Below are 20,972 nucleotides of genomic sequence, written 5' to 3'. Positions count from 1 at the left end.
GTTGCACAAATAACCCCAGTGCCAGTCACACATTACACAGATAACCCCAGTGCCAGTCACAGCCCCAGTGCCAGTCACACATTACACAGATAACCCCAGTGCCAGTCACACATTGCACAAATAACCCCAGTGCCAGTCACACATTACACTGATAACCCCAGTGCTAGTCACACATTACACTGATAACCCCAGTGCCAGTCACACATTGCACAAATAACCCCAGTGCCAGTCACACATTGCACAAATAACCCTAGTGCCGGTCACACGTTGCACAAATAACCCCAGTGCCAGTCACACGTTGCACAAATAACCCCAGTGCCAGTCACACATTACACTGATAACCCCAGTGCCTGTCACACATTACACTGATAACCCCAGTGCCTGTTACACAGTACACAGATAACCCCAGTGCCGGTCACACATTACACTGATAACCCCAGTGCCGGTCACACATTACACTGATAACCCCAGTGCCTGTCACACATTACACAGATAACCCCAGTGCCGGTCACACATTACACTGATAACCCCAGTGCCGGTCACACATTACACTGATAACCCCAGTGCCGGTCACACATTACACTGATAACCCCAGTGCCGGTCACACATTACACAGATAACCCCAGTGCCGGTCACACATTACACTGATAACCCCAGTGCCAGTCATAGCCCCAGTGCCAGTCACACATTACACAAATAACCCCAGTGCCAGTCACACGTTGCTCAAATAACCCCAGTGCCAGTCACACATTACACTGATAACCCCAGTGCCAGTCACACGTTACACTGATAACCCCAGTGCCAGTCACACGTTGCACAAATAACCCCAGTGCCAGTCACACATTACACAGATAACCCCAGTGCCAGTCATAGCCCCAGTGCCAGTCACACATTACACAGATAACCCCAGTGCCAGTCACACATTGCACAAAAAACCCCAGTGCCAGTCACACATTACACTGATAACCCCAGTGCTAGTCACACATTACACTGATAACCCCAGTGCCAGTCACACATTACACAAATAACCCCAGTGCCAGTCACACATTACACAAATAACCCCAGTGCCAGTCACACATTACACTGATAACCCCAGTGCTAGTCACACATTACACTGATAACCCCAGTGCCAGTCACACATTACACAAATAACCCCAGTGCCAGTCACACGTTGCTCAAATAACCCCAGTGCCAGTCACACATTACACTGATAACCCCAGTGCCGGTCACACATTACACTGATAATCCCAGTGCCGGTCACACATTACACTGATAACCCCAGTGCCGGTCACACATTACACTGATAACCCCAGTGCCGGTCACACATTACACTGATAACCCCAGTGCCGGTCACACATTACACTGATAACCCCAGTGCCGGTCACACATTACACTGATAACCCCAGTGCCAGTCACACATTACACTGATAACCCCAGTGCCAGTCACACGTGGCACTGATAACCCCAGTGCCGGTCACACATTACACAGATAACCCCAGTGCCGGTCACACATTACACTGATAACCCCAGTGTCGGTCACACATTACACTGATAACCCCAGTGCCAGTCACACGTTGCACAAATAACCCCAGTGCCAGTCACACATTACACTGATAACCCCAGTGCCAGTCACACATTACACTGATAACCCCAGTGCCAGTCATAGCCCCAGTGCCAGTCACACATTACACAGATAACCCCAGTGCTGGTCACACATTACACTGATAACCCCAGTGCCGGTCACACATTACACTGATAACCCCAGTGCCGGTCACACATTACACTGATAACCCCAGTGCCGGTCACACATTACACTGATAACCCCAGTGCCAGTCACACATTACACAGATAACCCCAGTGCCAGTCACACATTACACTGATAACCCCAGTGCCAGTCATAACCCCAGTGCCAGTCACACATTACACTGATAACCCCAGTGCCAGTCACACATTACACTGATAACCCCAGTGCCAGTCACACATTACACAGATAACCCCAGTGCCAGTCACACATTACACTGATAACCCCAGTGCCAGTCATAACCCCAGTGCCAGTCACACATTGCACAAATAACCCCAGTGCCAGTCACACATTACACTGATAACCCCAGTGCCAGTCACACATTACACAGATAACCCCAGTGCCGGTCACACATTACACTGATAACCCCAGTGCCGGTCACACATTACACTGATAACCCCAGTGCAGGTCACACATTACACAGATAACCCCAGTGCCGGTCACACATTACACTGATAACCCCAGTGCCAGTCACACATTACACAGATAACCCCAGTGCCAGTCATAACCCCAGTGCAAGTCACACATTGCACAAATAACCCCAGTGCCAGTCACACGTTGCACAAATAACCCCAGTGCCAGTCACACGTTACACTGATAACCCCAGTGCCAGTCACACATTACACTGATAATCCCAGTGCCAGTCACACATTACACTGATAATCCCAGTGCCAGTCACACATTACACTGATAACCCCAGTTCCAGTCACACATTACACTGATAACCCCAGTGCCAGTCACACATTACACAGATAACCCCAGTGCCAGTCACACATTACACAGATAACCCCAGTGCCAGTCACACGTTGCTCAAATAACCCCAGTGCCAGTTACACGTTGCTCAAATAACCCCATTGCCAGTCACACATTACACAGATAACCCCAGTGCCAGTCACACATTACACAGATAACCCCAGTGCCAGTCACACATTACACTGATAACCTCAGTGCCAGTCACACGTTACACTGATAACCTCAGTGCCAGTCACACGTTACACTGATAACCCCAGTGCCAGTCACACATTACACAGATAACCCCAGTGCCAGTCACACATTACACAGATAACCCCAGTGCCAGTCACACATTGCACAAATAACCCCAATGCCAGTCACACATTGCACAAATAACCCCAGTGCCAGTCACACATTACACTGATAACCCTAGTGCCAGTCACACATTACACTGATAACCCCAGTGCCAGTCACACATTACACAAATAACCCCAGTGCCAGTCACACGTTGCTCAAATAACCCCAGTGCCGGTCACACATTACACTGATAACCCCAGTGCCGGTCACACATTACACTGATAACCCCAGTGCCAGTCACACATTACACTGATAACCCCAGTGCCAGTCACACATTACACTAATAACCCCAGTGCCAGTCACACGTTACACTGATAACCCCAGTGCCAGTCACACGTTACACTGATAACCCCAGTGCCGGTCACACATTACACTGATAACCTCAGTGCCAGTCACACATTACACTGATAACCTCAGTGCCAGTCACACATTACACTGATAACCCCAGTGCCAGTCACACGTTGCACAAATAACCCCAGTGCCAGTCACACATTACACAGATAACCCCAGTGCCAGTCACACATTACACTGATGATCCCAGTGCCAGTCATAGCCCCAGTGCCAGTCACACATTACACAGATAACCCCAGTGCCGGTCACACATTACACAGATAACCCCAGTGCCAGTCACACATTACACAGATAACCCCAGTGCCAGTCACACATTGCACAAATAACCCCAATGCCAGTCACACATTGCACAAATAACCCCAGTGCCAGTCACACATTACACTGATAACCCTAGTGCCAGTCACACATTACACTGATAACCCCAGTGCCAGTCACACATTACACAAATAACCCCAGTGCCAGTCACACGTTGCTCAAATAACCCCAGTGCCGGTCACACATTACACTGATAACCCCAGTGCCGGTCACACATTACACTGATAACCCCAGTGCCAGTCACACATTACACTGATAACCCCAGTGCCAGTCACACATTACACTAATAACCCCAGTGCCAGTCACACGTTACACTGATAACCCCAGTGCCAGTCACACGTTACACTGATAACCCCAGTGCCGGTCACACATTACACTGATAACCTCAGTGCCAGTCACACATTACACTGATAACCTCAGTGCCAGTCACACATTACACTGATAACCCCAGTGCCAGTCACACGTTGCACAAATAACCCCAGTGCCAGTCACACATTACACAGATAACCCCAGTGCCAGTCACACATTACACTGATGATCCCAGTGCCAGTCATAGCCCCAGTGCCAGTCACACATTACACAGATAACCCCAGTGCCGGTCACACATTACACAGATAACCCCAGTGCCGGTCACACATTACACAGATAACCCCAGTGCTGGTCACACATTACACTGATAACCCCAGTGCCGGTCACACATTACACAGATAACCCCAGTGCCGGTCACACATTACACTGATAACCCCAGTGCCAGTCACACATTACACAGATAACCCCAGTGCCGGTCACACATTACACTGATAACCCCAGTGCCAGTCGCACGTTGCTCAAATAACCCCAGTGCCAGTCACACGTTGCTCAAATAACCCCAGTGCCAGTCACACATTACACAGATAACCCCAGTGCTGGTCACACATTACACTGATAACCCCAGTGCCAGTCACACATTACACAGATAACCCCAGTGCCAGTCACACATTACACTGATAACCCCAGTGCCAGTCACACATTACACTGATAACCTCAGTGCCAGTCACACGTTGCACAAATAACCCCAGTGCCAGTCACACGTTACACTGATAACCCCAGTGCCAGTCACACGTTACACTGATAACCCCAGTGCCAGTCACACATTACACAAATAACCCCAGTGCCAGTCACACTTTACACTGATAACCCCAGTGCCAGTCATAACCCCAGTGCCAGTCACACATTGCACAAATAACCCCAGTGCCAGTCACACATTACACTGATAATCCCAGTGCCAGTCATAACCCCAGTGCCAGTCACACATTGCACAAATAACCCCAGTGCCAGTCACACGTTGCACAAATAACCCCAGTGCCGGTCACACATTATACTGATAACCCCAGTGCCGGTCACACATTACACTGCTAACCCCAGTGCCAGTCACACATTACACAAATAACCCCAGTGCCAGTCACACGTTGCACAAATAACCCCAGTGCCGGTCACACATTATACTGAGAACCCCAGTGCCGGTCACACATTACACTGATAACCCCAGTGCCAGTCACACATTACACTGATAACCCCAGTGCCAGTCATAACCCCAGTGCCAGTTACACATTGCACAAATAACCCCAGTGCCAGTCACACATTACACTGATAACCCCAGTGCCAGTCACACATTACACTGATAACCCCAGTGCCAGTTACACAGATAACCCCAGTGCCAGTCACACATTACACTGATAACCCCAGTGCCAGTCATAACCCCAGTGCCAGTCACACATTGCACAAATATCCCCAGTGCGAGTCACACATTACACTGATAACCCCAGTGCCAGTCACTCGTTGCACAGATAACCCCAGTGCCAGTCACACATTACACTGATAACCCCAGTGGCAGTCACACGTTGCACAGATAACCCCAGTGCCAGTCACACATTACACAGATAACCCCAGTGCCAGTCACACATTACACTGATGACCCCAGTGCCAGTCATAGCCCCAGTGCCAGTCACACATTACACAGATAACCCCAGTGCCGGTCACACATTACACAGATAACCCCAGTGCCGGTCACACATTACACAGATAACCCCAGTGCCGGTCACACATTACACAGATAACCCCAGTGCCGGTCACACATTACACAGATAACCCCAGTGCCGGTCACACATTACACTGATAACCCCAGTGCCAGTCACACATTACACAGATAACCCCAGTGCCGGTCACACATTACACTGATAACCCCAGTGCCGGTCACACGTTGTTCAAATAACCCCAGTGCCAGTCACACATTACACAGATAACCCCAGTGCTGGTCACACATTACACTGATAACCCCAGTGGCAGTCATATCCCCCGTACCAGTCACACATTGCACAAATAACCCCAGTGCCAGTCACACATTACACTGATAACCCCAGTGCCAGTCACACGTTGCACAAATAACCCCAGTGCCAGTCACACGTTACACTGATAGCCCCAGTACCAGTCACACATTACACAAATAACCCCAGTGCCAGTCACAAGTTGCTCAAATAACCCCAGTGCCGGTCACACATTACACTGATAACCCCAGTGCCGGTCACACATTACACTGATAACCCCAGTGCCGGTCACACATTACACTGATAACCCCAGTGCCAGTCACACATTACACTGATAACCCCAGTGCCAGTCACACATTACACTGATAACCCCAGTGCCAATCACACATTACACTGATAACCCCAGTGCCAGTCACACATTACACTGATAACCCCAGTGCCAATCACACATTACACAGATAACCCCAGTGCTGGTCACACATTACACTGATAACCCCAGTGGCAGTCATAACCCCCGTACCAGTCACACATTGCACAAATAACCCCAGTGCCAGTCACACATTACACTGATAACCCCAGTGCCAGTCACACGTTGCACAAATAACCCCAGTGCCGGTCACACATTACACTGATAACCCCAGTGCCGGTCACACATTACACTGATAACCCCAGTGCCGGTCACACATTACACTGATAACCCCAGTGCCAGTCACACATTACACTGATAACCCCAGTGCCGGTCACACATTACACAGATAACCCCAGTGCCGGTCACACATTACACAGATAACCCCAGTGCCGGTCACACATTACACAGATAACCCCAGTGCCGGTCACACATTACACAGATAACCCCAGTGCCGGTCACACATTATACAGATAACTCCAGTGCTGGTCACACATTACACTGATAACCCCAGTGCCGGTCCACATTACACAGATAACCCCAGTGCCGGTCACACATTACACTGATAACCCCAGTGCCAGTCACACATTACACAGATAACCCCAGTGCCGGTCACACATTACACTGATAACCCCAGTGCCAGTCACACGTTGCTCAAATAACCCCAGTGCTGGTCACACATTACACTGATAACCCCAGTGCTGGTCACACATTACACTGATAACCCCAGTGCCAGTCACACATTACACAGATAACCCCAGTGCCAGTCACACATTACACTGATAACCTCAGTGCCAGTCACACGTTGCACAAATAACCCCAGTGCCAGTCACACGTTACACTGATAAACCCAGTGCCAGTCACACGTTACACTGATAACCCCAGTGCCAGTCACACATTACACAAATAACCCCAGTGCCAGTCACACATTACACTGATAACCCCAGTGCCAGTCATAACCCCAGTGCCAGTCACACATTGCACAAATAACCCCAGTGCCAGTCACACATTACACTGATAACCCCAGTGCCAGTCACACATTACACTGATAACCCCAGTGCCAGTCACACATTACACTGATAACCCCAGTGCCAGTCACACATTACACAAATAACCCCAGTGCGAGTCACACGTTGCACAAATAACCCCAGTGCCAGTCATAGCCCCAGTGCCAGTCACACATTACACAGATAACCCCAGTGCCGGTCACACATTACACAGATAACCCCAGTGCCGGTCACACATTACACAGATAACCCCAGTGCTGGTCACACATTACACTGATAACCCCAGTGCCGGTCACACATTACACAGATAACCCCATTGCCGGTCACACATTACACTGATAACCCCAGTGGCAGTCATAACCCCCGTACCAGTCACACATTGCACAAATAACCCCAGTGCCAGTCACACATTACACTGATAACCCCAGTGCCAGTCACACGTTGCACAAATAACCCCAGTGCCAGTCACACGTTACACTGATAAACCCAGTGCCAGTCACACATTACACTGATAGCCCCAGTATCAGTCACACATTGCACAAATAACCCCAGTGCCAGTCACACATTACACTGATAACCCCAGTGCCAGTCACACGTTGCACAAATAACCCCAGTGCCAGTCACACGTTACACTGATAAACCCAGTGCCAGTCACACGTTACACTGATAAACCCAGTGCCAGTCACACATTACACTGATAGCCCCAGTACCAGTCACACATTACACAAATAACCCCAGTGCCAGTCACACGTTGCTCAAATAACCCCAGTGCCGGTCACACATTACACTGATAACCCCAGTGCCGGTCACACATTACACTGATAACCCCAGTGCCAGTCACACATTACACTGATAACCCCAGTGCCGGTCACACATTACACATATAACCCCAGTGCCGGTCACACATTACACAGATAACCCCAGTGCCGGTCACACATTACACAGATAACCCCAGTGCCGGTCACACATTACACAGATAACCCCAGTGCCGGTCACACATTACACAGATAACTCCAGTGCTGGTCACACATTACACTGATAACCCCAGTGCCGGTCCACATTACACAGATAACCCCAGTGCCGGTCACACATTACACTGATAACCCCAGTGCCAGTCACACATTACACAGATAACCCCAGTGCCGGTCACACATTACACTGATAACCCCAGTGCCAGTCACACGTTGCTCAAATAACCCCAGTGCTGGTCACACATTACACTGATAACCCCAGTGCTGGTCACACATTACACTGATAACCCCAGTGCCAGTCACACATTACACAGATAACCCCAGTGCCAGTCACACATTACACTGATAACCTCAGTGCCAGTCACACGTTGCACAAATAACCCCAGTGCCAGTCACACGTTACACTGATAAACCCAGTGCCAGTCACACGTTACACTGATAACCCCAGTGCCAGTCACACATTACACAAATAACCCCAGTGCCAGTCACACATTACACTGATAACCCCAGTGCCAGTCATAACCCCAGTGCCAGTCACACATTGCACAAATAACCCCAGTGCCTGTCACACATTACACTGATAACCCCAGTGCCAGTCACACATTACACTGATAACCCCAGTGCCAGTCACACATTACACTGATAACCCCAGTGCCAGTCACACATTACACAAATAACCCCAGTGCGAGTCACACGTTGCACAAATAACCCCAGTGCCAGTCATAGCCCCAGTGCCAGTCACACATTACACAGATAACCCCAGTGCCGGTCACACATTACACAGATAACCCCAGTGCCGGTCACACATTACACAGATAACCCCAGTGCCGGTCACACATTACACAGATAACCCCAGTGCTGGTCACACATTACACTGATAACCCCAGTGCCGGTCACACATTACACAGATAACCCCATTGCCGGTCACACATTACACTGATAACCCCAGTGCCAGTCACACATTACACTGATAACCCCAGTGCCAGTCACACGTTGCTCAAATAACCCCAGTGCCAGTCACACGTTGCTCAAATAACCCCAGTGCCAGTCACACATTACACTGATAACCCCAGTGGCAGTCATAACCCCCGTACCAGTCACACATTGCACAAATAACCCCAGTGCCAGTCACACATTACACTGATAACCCCAGTGCCAGTCACACGTTGCACAAATAACCCCAGTGCCAGTCACACGTTACACTGATAACCCCAGTGCCAGTCACACATTACACTGATAACCCCAGTACCAGTCACACATTACACAAATAACCCCAGTGCCAGTCACACGTTGCTCAAATAACCCCAGTGCCGGTCACACATTACACTGATAACCCCAGTGCCGGTCACACATTACACTGATAACCCCAGTGCCAGTCACACATTACACTGATAACCCCAGTGCCAGTCACACGTTACACTGATAACCCCAGTGCCAGTCACACGTTGCTCAAATAACCCCAGTGCCAGTCACACGTTGCACAAATAACCCCAGTGCCGGTCACACATTATACTGATAACCCCAGTGCCGGTCACACATTACACTGATAACCCCAGTGTCAGTCACACATTACACTGATAACCCCAGTGTCAGTCACACATTACACTGATAACCCCAGTGCCAGTCACACATTACACTGATAACCCCAGTGCCAGTCACACATTACACTGATAACCCCAGTGCCAGTCATTGCACAAATAACCCCAGTGCCAGTCACACATTACACTGATAACCCCAGTGCCAGTCACACGTTGCACAAATAACCCCAGTGCCAGTCACACGTTACACTGATAACCCCAGTGCCAGTCACACATTACACTGATAACCCCAGTGCCAGTCACACATTACCCTGATAACCCCAGTGCCAGTTATAACCCCAGTGCCAGTCACACATTACACTGATAACCCCAGTGCCGGTCACACATTACACTAATAACCCCAGTGCCAGTCACACATTACACTGATAACCCCAGTGCCAGTCACACATTACACTGATAACCCCAGTGCCGGTCACACATTACACAGATAACCCCAGTGCCGGTCACACATTTCACAGATAACCCCAGTGCTGGTCACACATTACACAGATAACCCCAGTGCTGGTCACACATTACACTGATAACCCCAGTGCTGGTCACACATTACACTGATAACCCCAGTGCCGGTCACACATTACACAGATAACCCCAGTGCCAGTCACACATTACACTGATAACCCCTGTGCCAGTCACACATTACACTGATAACCCCAGTGCCAGTCACACATTACACTGATAACCCCAGTGCCAGTCACACATTGCCCATGACCTCTATGTGACTGTACTGGGTTGATTGTGTCACCCCTTGAAAGAAATAGTTAAAGTGACTTTTTGGGCTGGTTTCAGGTGTTTCCCACAGGTGACCACCCTGCCCTGTGAATATAAAACTGGTAGTTGGATTAGGAATTCGTACTATAAAGTGTCCCAGGACTGCCCTGAGCTTCTGCAGGCACACCTCTGAGATCAGGGATACTCAGCGTGTCAGAGGTGCCCTTACGTGTGATCGGAGGTTTCCCAAATACTGAACATTATTCTTCTCAAGAATTTGTTTTCCCTAAATCCTTCCAAAAGTGACAAGTGATGAATGGGTACAGGTTGTGTAATGTAAGCACTTAGGGGGGAGTGATACCTACTCTTTACATTGCTCTGTGTGAGAACCTTGTGTTTTGCAGCAATTGTCTTCCCTTTCGTGTGTTATCTTCAGACATTCCAGACAACTGACCGACTTGCTGGGAGAAAGACTTTCTAGTTAACGTGATTGATTGATGGTTTCGGTTAATTTATGGCAATACATTAATTCATTTTTCTGTATTTTCAGCTTAAAGAACAAAGAGAGAAAGAAAGAAGACTGAAGAAGGCTAAAGCCGGAAGTATATCCGAAGAAGAAGGGGAGTTTGATGACCTGGTGTCCGCATTAAGATCCGGAGAAGTGTTTGATAAGGACTTATCCAAACTCAAGCGCAACCGCAAGCGCTCGGGGAACCAAATTTTGGACACTAGCAGAGAGAGAGCAGTTACGAAGTTAAATTATTAGAAATGGAATGGTGGAGGACATCAAACCGAGAGCAACCTCTGACTAGAGGTCAACGGGAAGGATGCAGTCGTTTTACCTTCTGTGTGACTGAGGTTGTTCCCACTGTTGCTTGGAAACCAAGCTTGTCGAAGTGCCTCATTGGAGCATCTATACTCCCGAACAATGGACGAGGTCTGTTTCTGCGAGCATCTTGAGAAGATCTGCAGCGGGTAACATGGGCGATTGTCCCGTGCTGTGGTCACGCTTTACAAGTGCCAAACATTTCCTTTGCACTGTCTAACATTTCAGAAGTAACAGTATTTTGTACAGTATCTGCCAGGGGCCGTGGGCTTTCTGGGCAAAAGCGAAGCGCAGTCCCCAGTGTAAGAAATGGCAGGCCCATTTTGTGGTCAATAATGGATGTAAATAACAGGTTCCTCATATCCTAGGACCCAGCTGAGAATTCAGGTTTGCGAAACCAAAAGGAAAAAAAAAAGTTGGACATTTATAATAAATAATTTCTTTTTGTATAGAATTCACGCAGTCTTACGAAGAGCGCCAGGGGCAAATAATATACTATAAATGGGGTATTCTCAGATCTATGGGAGTCCGAGCCTTGTATAGGACATTGCACAAACTTACACACTTTCCAGGACCGGTCCCGATTTCTGAAACTGAACCACTGTACGACTGCAGCCTCTTCATGCACTTTTACCGTCTCATGTGTTGCCATGGTTAACGTTGGCTTATAAGATCCTGTCACAAGGGGGCTGACTTGTTAACATTCGAGCTGGCCCAACAAAAGCACAAACCTTTGGTAAGCAGTGGGAAAGCCATGCGTCATCGGGCTCTGCACGCCTGACTGTGTCGCAGCGAGCACTTATGAGGTATTTTGAGCGGACATGTGGGAGTGCCAAAAGCAACTTCATCTCCAGCAGAAGCACATTGGAATTAATATTATGTCTGAAGTTCATCCAGCATCCATGACTGATCATTATGGAAAATCGAGAGCAGCTACTGAGCCGAGGAACGGGAAGGCTCTGCTGCAGCACGTAGCAGGGGCTCTCTCACCGCTCTGCAGTTGGAGAGTTGGGTCAGAGCTGGAGGCCGAAGGTTCACAGAAGAAGCAGAGAAACCGACGAACCTTCATCATCTAGATGTTTATGATAAATAATAACGTCCCGGTTTTGTGGAGTACAGTAGTAACTGGCAACGCTGAGTGGCAAGAGGCACTGCAGTCCTTGCAAGTGCCACCTGAGGGTTTGTGGCAAATCCGCGCGTAGTCTTGGCTCTACTGAAGCGCCGACCTTTTGGCCTTAATCTCCAGCTATAGAACCCTACACCCTCCGCATAGCTCCCGATACGCCGTTCCGTCTCGAATAAATTACATTAAGTGACTTTATGACCATTATCCAATTCTCAACTCGCTTTTCTGGGAAGTCTGCTGCTCCACAGTGAACTGGAGAACTTGCTGTCTGGTTGTTATAGAACATGGTACATTATGTGGCAATAATAGATATATAGGTGACTATTCATTGATGTAATTTTCCTTTTCAAATTCCCGTATAAGAGGAGAGTTTAACACTACAAGAAAACTGGGAGAAATTATGATAAATGGGAAGATCAGTGAATAATAACATTATGTCATCTGATTTCTACTTCAAAAGATATGCAATGCATTAAGCCACACTAAAGTCAATTATTTTTGTACATTTGGTTTCACTATTCATTGATATTGTCGATGTTGCTATGAAAGGTGGGAAAGCAGAAGATACGACATTGATACTAGGCATCAGCGTACAGTCTCCTGTATATAGCGATGACAGCTATTGTGTTTGCAGAATCAGTGTTTATTATTGGATCGATAAGATATCAGAGAGGTATGAGGCACTGTGATGGGGGTGATCATGGTCCGGAAATCAGAGAACTTGAAATTGCTCGGTGAAGCACACGCCTGACTAAGAGGAGAGGTCCACGCTGACAAGCGTGTACAGACGTGTACTGTATATGTAACAAGTATTTTTTGTTGACAGTAGTTGCTCACACTATGGCCCCCAGAATAAGACATGTGAGGCTCATTTTGCGCAAACAATGGTTATAAGTGCCTTGTATCAAAGGACCCAGATGGAGTTTAGCACTTTGTGCCTCCATAATGTCACTAGCTCCTTGTGAAATAGGCTTAAAACTCTTATATTGGTTCAGCCAACAAAATGGCCGCCTCCATGCTATGTAATGAGCATGTACACTTTATTGTCTGTTGTTTCCTGGGCAACAAACAACAAATGAATGCATGAAGACATTGGGGACGTTAGGACCCTGTGCACGTATATACATGTAGAAGGTAGCATGTTTGCAGGTAGGGCTCAGCTTTGACATTAAACCGTGTGAACAATCCATGTTAATTTAGCCTAGCGGGTCAATGGGTCATCCTTCGTTTAGTGAAAGAAGTACAGAGATGTCCCTTGCAGGGGCACAGGCCAATGCCTAATGCAGGGCATGGAAATAGGTATTCTGAGATTACCCTTCAGAATGCCTCTTCAGCAATCAGGACCGTGCTCAGAAAGATCCCTAGTGGCAGGTACTGTAACACAGTGGCTTTCCGATAACAATATAACAGCACAGTGTCTCAGACAGGCGAGACAAAGTATCATGCACTGACACAGTGCCAGGGTGGAGCAATGTGCTGCAAAGTCTCAGGATGAACAAGAGAACCGACCACTGGCCGGGATTTGTGGACCAGTGACTTCTCACGATGTACTAAGCCTTGGAGAGAGATAAAGTGACGGAGATAAAATACCAGCCAACCAGCTCCTGTGATTTTTCAAACACAGCCTATAACATGGCAGTTAGGAACTGATTGGCTGGTGCTTTAACTCTCTCCAATTCTTAGTACATAGACCCCTAAGTTCCATGAGTTGCTGAGGATCATGATATTACTCATCTGCAGCAGAACGATGAAGGAAAAGAGTTTTGTTTTGTTGGGGACTCTTGAGACGGTTGTCTTTCTTGTACATAGAGGTAGACTGAGTATGTGAGATGGTTTTTCCATGTGTGTACGTGAGATGGGAACATGCATTTCCATATTGTGCCGCGTTTCGTTGTAAGGTCAGGATGTAGATGCTTTGTGTCAGTGATGATGACAATGATACTGCTGGTCTAGTTTAACGTTTGTCATCAGGGCTCAGCTGGCGTTGAGGGGAGACCAGTAGAGAATTTCCTGATAGCAACCTATCGGCTCCCAGTTAGCATCTATCAAGTGCATTCTATAAAATGATAGGTAGAGACTGATTGGTTTGCTATAGGCATTTTTTCCACGCGTTTCACTGCTAGACACATCTACCCCACAATGCTGCGTTTTGCATCATCATCACAGCATGTCCCCGCCCACTCTTAGAGCCTGGCAGTTCCTAAGTACCATCTATCCCCGCTCGGCTGGGAGTCTTGGAGGTGTCCCAACAATGTGAGAGTCTCCGGACATCACAGGAGAGCAGAGAACTCTGCGTAATTAAACATCTCTCCCATGCTCTTTTCCATTACTGTTACCAGGAGAATACTTGTAATGGGTGTGGTACGAGTTGCCGGCGGCCGGGTCCCCAGCTGCCAGCATACCGGTGCCGGGATCTCGACCGCCGGCTTGCCGACGGTGGGGCGAGCGCAAATGGACCCCCAAGAGGGAGAAAAGGTGTCGTATGCCGGTTGTCGGGATTCCGGTGACGGTATACTGTGCCCCAGGATCCCAACAACCGGTATACTGAATACCACCCATTGTAGTACATGTAACACACCAATCACAGTGTCATATATCCCGCTGATGTCCTTCCCACGGGAGTGTAACACAACCATCCTCTTCATAAGTGACATACAGTAGCTGCTTTTGTCACTCATCCCACAATGGATCACACAAAATAATTGTCTACAGATTGTAAAGTGTTTAATAACTAATTCATGACACACTGTACCTTATTGGGGAGACTGAAGAGATTATTGTCTCTCGTCTTTCATTGGGACGCTTAGTAGGGAGATTGCTAGTTCTTCTGCCCAGACAGCTTGTTCCTCTGTTTTCTTCTCTCCCTATCACAGATTTCTGGTTACACGTAACAGATAGGAGCTGGCACATTGGCATGTAGGTGAGAATGTAGAGCCCTTTCTGTCTCCAGAGCTAGCAATTAGTGCTGGCAGAACCTGTAGTAATGTATGTAGCACATTGCACTGTCCTGTGTGTGCTCCATATCTTCCCGTCACCAGGACTCCCAGGGGGCTCCTGTATGTGCCAGATACACCGCTAGGATCTAGTAATATTACTAGGAGCACATAAAACAGCACAGTGACAATTAGGAGGTCCACCAGGGACCCTGCGGATACAGCGGGCGGGGCAGCAGGTAAGTATCCGCTCATTTTCTGCCGTGACTCTTTGTTCTTCCTCCAGAATTTTTGCTTTTGGTCCGAGTAAATCCTAAATGTTATGTCACAGCAGAAAATAAGCAGAACAGTTATAGAACAGCAAGCTAAGCATCTAGGTTCAGTGCTACACGTGGGAAATGCAGCCTCATCACTAACCTCTAGCATGGCCATATTCTGGATAACTGCCTAATATCTGTTCCAGTGTATTTGTCAAATATATTGATTATTCCTTATCTCCTTTAAGAGAGAGAGAGAGAGAGAGAGAGAGAGAGAGAGTGTGTGTGTGTGTGTGTGTGTGTGTGTGTGTGTGTGTGTGTGTGCGTGCGCCCAGTTTTGTAGTGGTCTGGGATAGAAAGGTCTATAGCCAATGAAATGAGAATTATTACAGCAGCACAGAGTATATCAGGAGATGGGTGATGTGTCCGTGAGGACAGGGCAGCATGTGACAGGGGCAGTGACATGATGGTAGGAGGGGAATTGAGGCAGCAGGAAGCCACTGGCTGAGCGTTATGTAGAGGAAGGAGCAGGGTCCTTCAGCAGCACAGAGTATATCGGGATGAGTGATGTGTTAGTGAGGACAGGGCTGCAGGTGACAGGTGCAGTGACATGATGTGAGGAGGGGAATGGAGGCAGAGGGAAACCACAGACTGAGAGCTATATGGAGGAAGAGCAGGGTCCCCAGCAGCACAGAGTATATCATATGAGTGATGTGTTTGTGAGGACAGGGCTGCAGGTGACAGGGGCAGTGACATGATGTGAGGAGGGGAATGGAGGCAGCATGGAGCTACAGACTGAGAGTTATGTAGAGGAAGAGCAGGGTCCCCAGCAGCACAGAGTATATCAGTAGATGAGTGATGTGTTAGTGAGGACAGGGGCAGTGACATGATGTGAGGAGAGGAATGGAGGCAGCATGGCGTTACAGACTGAGAGTTATATAGTGGAAGGAGCAGGGTCACCGAGCAGCACAGAGTATATCAGGAGATGAGTGATTTGTCACTTAGAACATGACTGCCCGTGACAGGAGCAGTGAGAAGTCAAAGACTGAGAGTTCTATGGTGGAAGGAGCAGGTTCCCCCAACAGCACAGAAAATAGAGTATCGGGAGACTAGTGGTGTGTGGCTGCTGCTGTTACACTGTAGTGTGAAGCCTACACTTCTAGGAAACATAGTTCATACATCTAAATTGTTTGCGTTCAGATAACAATGTACTGTATGATAAAGGCTATGAGAATTGTTCAGATAAAAACAAGTAATACCTTTGATATCCCTACCTAAAATGAATCACATAAAATCCTTAAAGGTTTTTTTGTGTTTTTAATAATGCCATTCACAAAACACACATTTTTATTTTCAATTAGAAAGGATTTATTAATGCAAAAATATGTTAGAAACATTGCTAGCCATAATCATATATGTAATATCTGTAATCTGTGTTATTTGTCCTCTAGGGCAGATGTTTCTTGCAGAGAAAGTAGAAAGACCAGGTTCCGGAAGTGACGGCGTTCTGTGTACTGAGTGGGTTATATTATATAAGCGGAATAATGGGAGTAACTATGATGAGTACCGATGTTGATAGAGGTCTGAGTTACAGGTTAAAGCCATGTTGAGGTCTAGCTATTCCTCATCTATATTGGAAGCTCCGTGGAAAGAGTTAATGGAATATTTATTACAACTCAGAAACAGATTTTCTGTCGGAGATTTCATTTTAAAGGGAAAGTTATGGTCTAATAATACCAGATCGCTGCGTTATTTCTATGTTTTAGGAAAACAAATAATATTACATTAATATTACACTCAAGTGCAGCATCAAATCAGACACGTCCTTGTATTACCAGTATTACCAAACATTACATTGTTTCCAGATGGTAGGTCAACATGGATTAGGTTGACAGTCAATGCGTCGACCACTCTTGGTCGACATTGGAAAAAGGTCAAAACATTGAAATGGTTGACACATGAAAAGGTCAACATGGCTTTTAAAAAAAAAATATTTTTTACGTTTTCATACTTTACCATCCACGTGAATTACGATTGGGAATAGTAACCTGAGCCGAGCGCAGCAGTAGCGGAGCGAGGCGCCTTGCAGGGCGACGCAGTGCAGTAAATGGGGTTCCTGGTCATGTTACGCAAAAAACAACACCAAAAAAGTTTAAATATGTCATGTCGACCTTTTCATGCGTCGACCTGTCCCGTGTTGACCATTTTAAAGTGTCGACCTTTTTCCTATGTCCAATAGTGGTGGCCCTATTGATTTTTGATCTATAACCCAAATGATCCCTACTGTGTTGTGTCAGGTGGTAGAGTTTCCTAGCAGTGGTACATGTCGGAGCACCCCCCCCCCCACCCCCCCATCCCTCCAAAAAAATTAAAAAGCCTATAATTCCCACATTCCATTTGCTATTAGGTATAAAATACATTGTTTTTCATGTTACAGCTGCAGAACCATTGGTGATAGTCTTCAGTTTTGGATAAGATACCATTGTTCCATACAGTACAGCATAGTAATAGCGCCACTGCCCCTACTGAGTGTAGACAGCGAGGACAAAACTTATTATGAAATTGCACTTTTCATGGCTTTATTTAATACTTACAAATAAAGAAAAACTAAATGCTCATGGGAATACGAGTCAGTATTATTAAAAAAGGGAAACTAAGAAATTTGTTAATAACGTGTATATTTTTGTACCATGCCTTTCGTAATATATGTTAATAATGTAGAGGGAGATATTGTACTAAAACTAAGGCTGCGGCAAAGTCTCGGTGCCATAACTACAAGTGCGCGTAACACAAGGAGCCATGGCGCCTCCAGCCGAAGCTGGACTGGGGGTCCTCTATGGGAGCAATGCTTTGCTGTGTCCCCATTTGTTGGTCAGTTTAAATATACAAATGACTTAAATTAAATGTGTAGTGTACTTTTTATTTGCACCTTTTTATTAGAATATACTGTCTTACTAGAGAAATTAAACGTCTATATACATATATATGTATATATATTTCTGTGTCCGTGTGTATGTTCTGTGTATAGCGACACCGGCAGGGACTACAAGGCCCAAATGGAACAGGCTGCAGTTTACAAACACTGGAGCGAGTTCGCCACTGAATGTAAAGCCACAATCCGCTTTAAGGCAAAACCAACCAACTCGGCATCTGCGGCAGTACATGATAATTGCTGTCCGCCAACGTTCACCATCCAACCTGATTTTACCAAGGAGAATGGGCTCATATTCCAGTATTCAATGTAGATGTACAAAACTGACACACATCAAATAGTCCCAGAACTCTAATTGCTGCCAGAGGTGACTCTTCCAAATCTTAACTCTGGGTGGGTAAAGTACTAATATAATCACTTACATAGAGTTGAGTGCTACTAATTAATTATGACCGTGGCCAATGACTCTTTCTCCGTCAGGGCTAGCGATAGCTGCCACAGAAACCTGGGAACACTGGGGGTAATTCAGAGTTGATCGTAGCAGCAAATTTGTTAGCAGTTGGACAAAACCATTTGCACTGTAGGGGGGGGGGGCAGATGTAACATGTGCAGAGAGAGTTAGATTTGGGTGGGTTATTTTGTTTCTGTGCAGGGTAAATACTGGCTGCTTTATTTTTACACTGCAATTTAGATTTCAGTTTGAACACACCCAACCCAAATCTAACTCTCTCTGCACATGTTATATCTGCCCCCCCCCCCCCCCCCCTGCAGTGCACATGGTTTTGTCCAACTGCTAACAAATTTGCTGCTGCGATCAACTCTGAATTACCCCCACTGTCAATTTGCGGCTGTGTTTTTAGCCCTGACATGTGCAGAACGGATTTCCTCCCTTACGTCTGGCCACCCAGCAGTCTCTGACCGCCGACATCAGTGCCGACTGTGCGCTCAGAATGCCGTACAAACGGCATTCTGGAGGTCATGCACCAGTGACCAGTGTGCTCTGCATAGGGGGGAGGGGGAGAAGCTCCAGGCAAAATAAGTTTATTGTCACTGGGGGCCGTTGTTCAATGCGGAACCATCAGAACAGGATAGAATTATTATTTTTTTCCACTAAAATATTTCAATATTTTTTTTTAAATATGCATTTGACTTTAAAAAAAAATTAAATCTGCAATTTGTCAATTTTGAAAGAAAAAAATCGTCCGTTAAGCGGTAAAAGATCGGAAAATTGACTTTCGACTAAAAGCGCAGTGGGTGAATTTTATAGATTCACTGGTACATTCAGGGGCCTTTGTGAGTGAGGGCACCGAGACTGTTGGATGGTATCCTAGGAGTTACTACTAAATATCATCTTGCCCTTTTTCTCAATAGTATAAGCAAATTGGTATAATAATTTTATTTATTACCAGTTATTTATATAGCGCACACATAAGTACAGGTAAGTAGGAGGAGCATGAGCACTAGATAAATTATAGCTGGATTCTGATTGGTTGCTTAGGTCAAGACCTCCACTTCTCCTCAGAGTGTGAGTTAGTGATGACCAGACTGCACCATTGATGGTCGATGGTTTTTAAACCATCCGTAGAAAACCTTCAAAGGTTTACCCAGCTATGGTTGAGTACTGCACACGCGCAGACTTCCATCATCGAACCAGTGCTGCCGCTGTTAACACAAGAACATCCATCACCATCGGTGTTGCACCATTGGTTTGAGGGTGGGGGTACTTTCCTTTGGTCATAGACCATCAATGGGTGCAAATCATGGATAGCCAATGGCTATCCCTAGTGTGATTTGTCCCCGGAGAGTTGAATATTGGTCATGTCCACAAAATGGCTGACCCCACAGTGCATTGGCAATGGCTGCTGTTTCTGTTACCCCTCGCCATGTTTTTGTTTTTAAACTCAACACATTTCGCTGTGTTTCTGAGTGTGCAACTTCTGGGCAGCTGTAATGTTTCATCTGGTCTCAATACGCAGAAACCTAATGATAACACTGGCACAGGCCCCTCTTTTGTCAGGAAAATCGTCCAGCAGGCGTTTAATGCAGAAAGTAGTTTCTATCGTCAAAGCAAATGAAGCTGAACTGTGTTTCTTGGTCTTATTGGATAAAGACATCAAACCTTATCCTGGCGAGAGGAACGAGCAGCGAGAGGTTACAGAGAGTGCAGCCCACACGCACCATTAATGGGCGTAGGACGCTTCGTACTGGACTTCGATACAGAGATTACCTACAGCAATTAGGGAGGCCAATCCCGGGCCGTTTTTTCAATCCCGGGATTGAAAAACGATCAATCCCGGGATTGCAGTAGGGATCAGTGAAGAAGGGTGTAGGGAGCAGCGCTGGAGGGTA

General features: G+C 46.9%; 1 protein-coding gene across 4 annotated transcripts in view; it reads left to right on the top strand.

Moving 5' to 3' along the window:
• DAAM2 (dishevelled associated activator of morphogenesis 2) overlaps positions 1-18,687 on the top strand; it is a 471,074-nt gene extending 452,387 nt beyond the window's left edge. For all 4 annotated transcript variants that reach the window (XM_063918836.1, XM_063918833.1, XM_063918835.1 and 1 more), the window contains one exon: positions 11,100-18,687. In XM_063918836.1, coding sequence (XP_063774906.1) covers positions 11,100-11,315 — 216 coding nt within the window. In that variant the 3' untranslated portion in view covers positions 11,316-18,687. The remainder of the gene's footprint in view (positions 1-11,099) is intronic.
• Positions 18,688-20,972: the final 2,285 nt, after the last annotated feature.

Source organism: Pseudophryne corroboree, chromosome 4 (genome assembly GCF_028390025.1).
Source record: "Pseudophryne corroboree isolate aPseCor3 chromosome 4, aPseCor3.hap2, whole genome shotgun sequence".
NCBI classification, from domain to species: Eukaryota; Metazoa; Chordata; class Amphibia; order Anura; family Myobatrachidae; genus Pseudophryne; species Pseudophryne corroboree.
The sequence above is the reverse complement of the archived record's forward strand: the minus strand, read 5'-3'. Positions and strand labels throughout refer to the sequence as shown.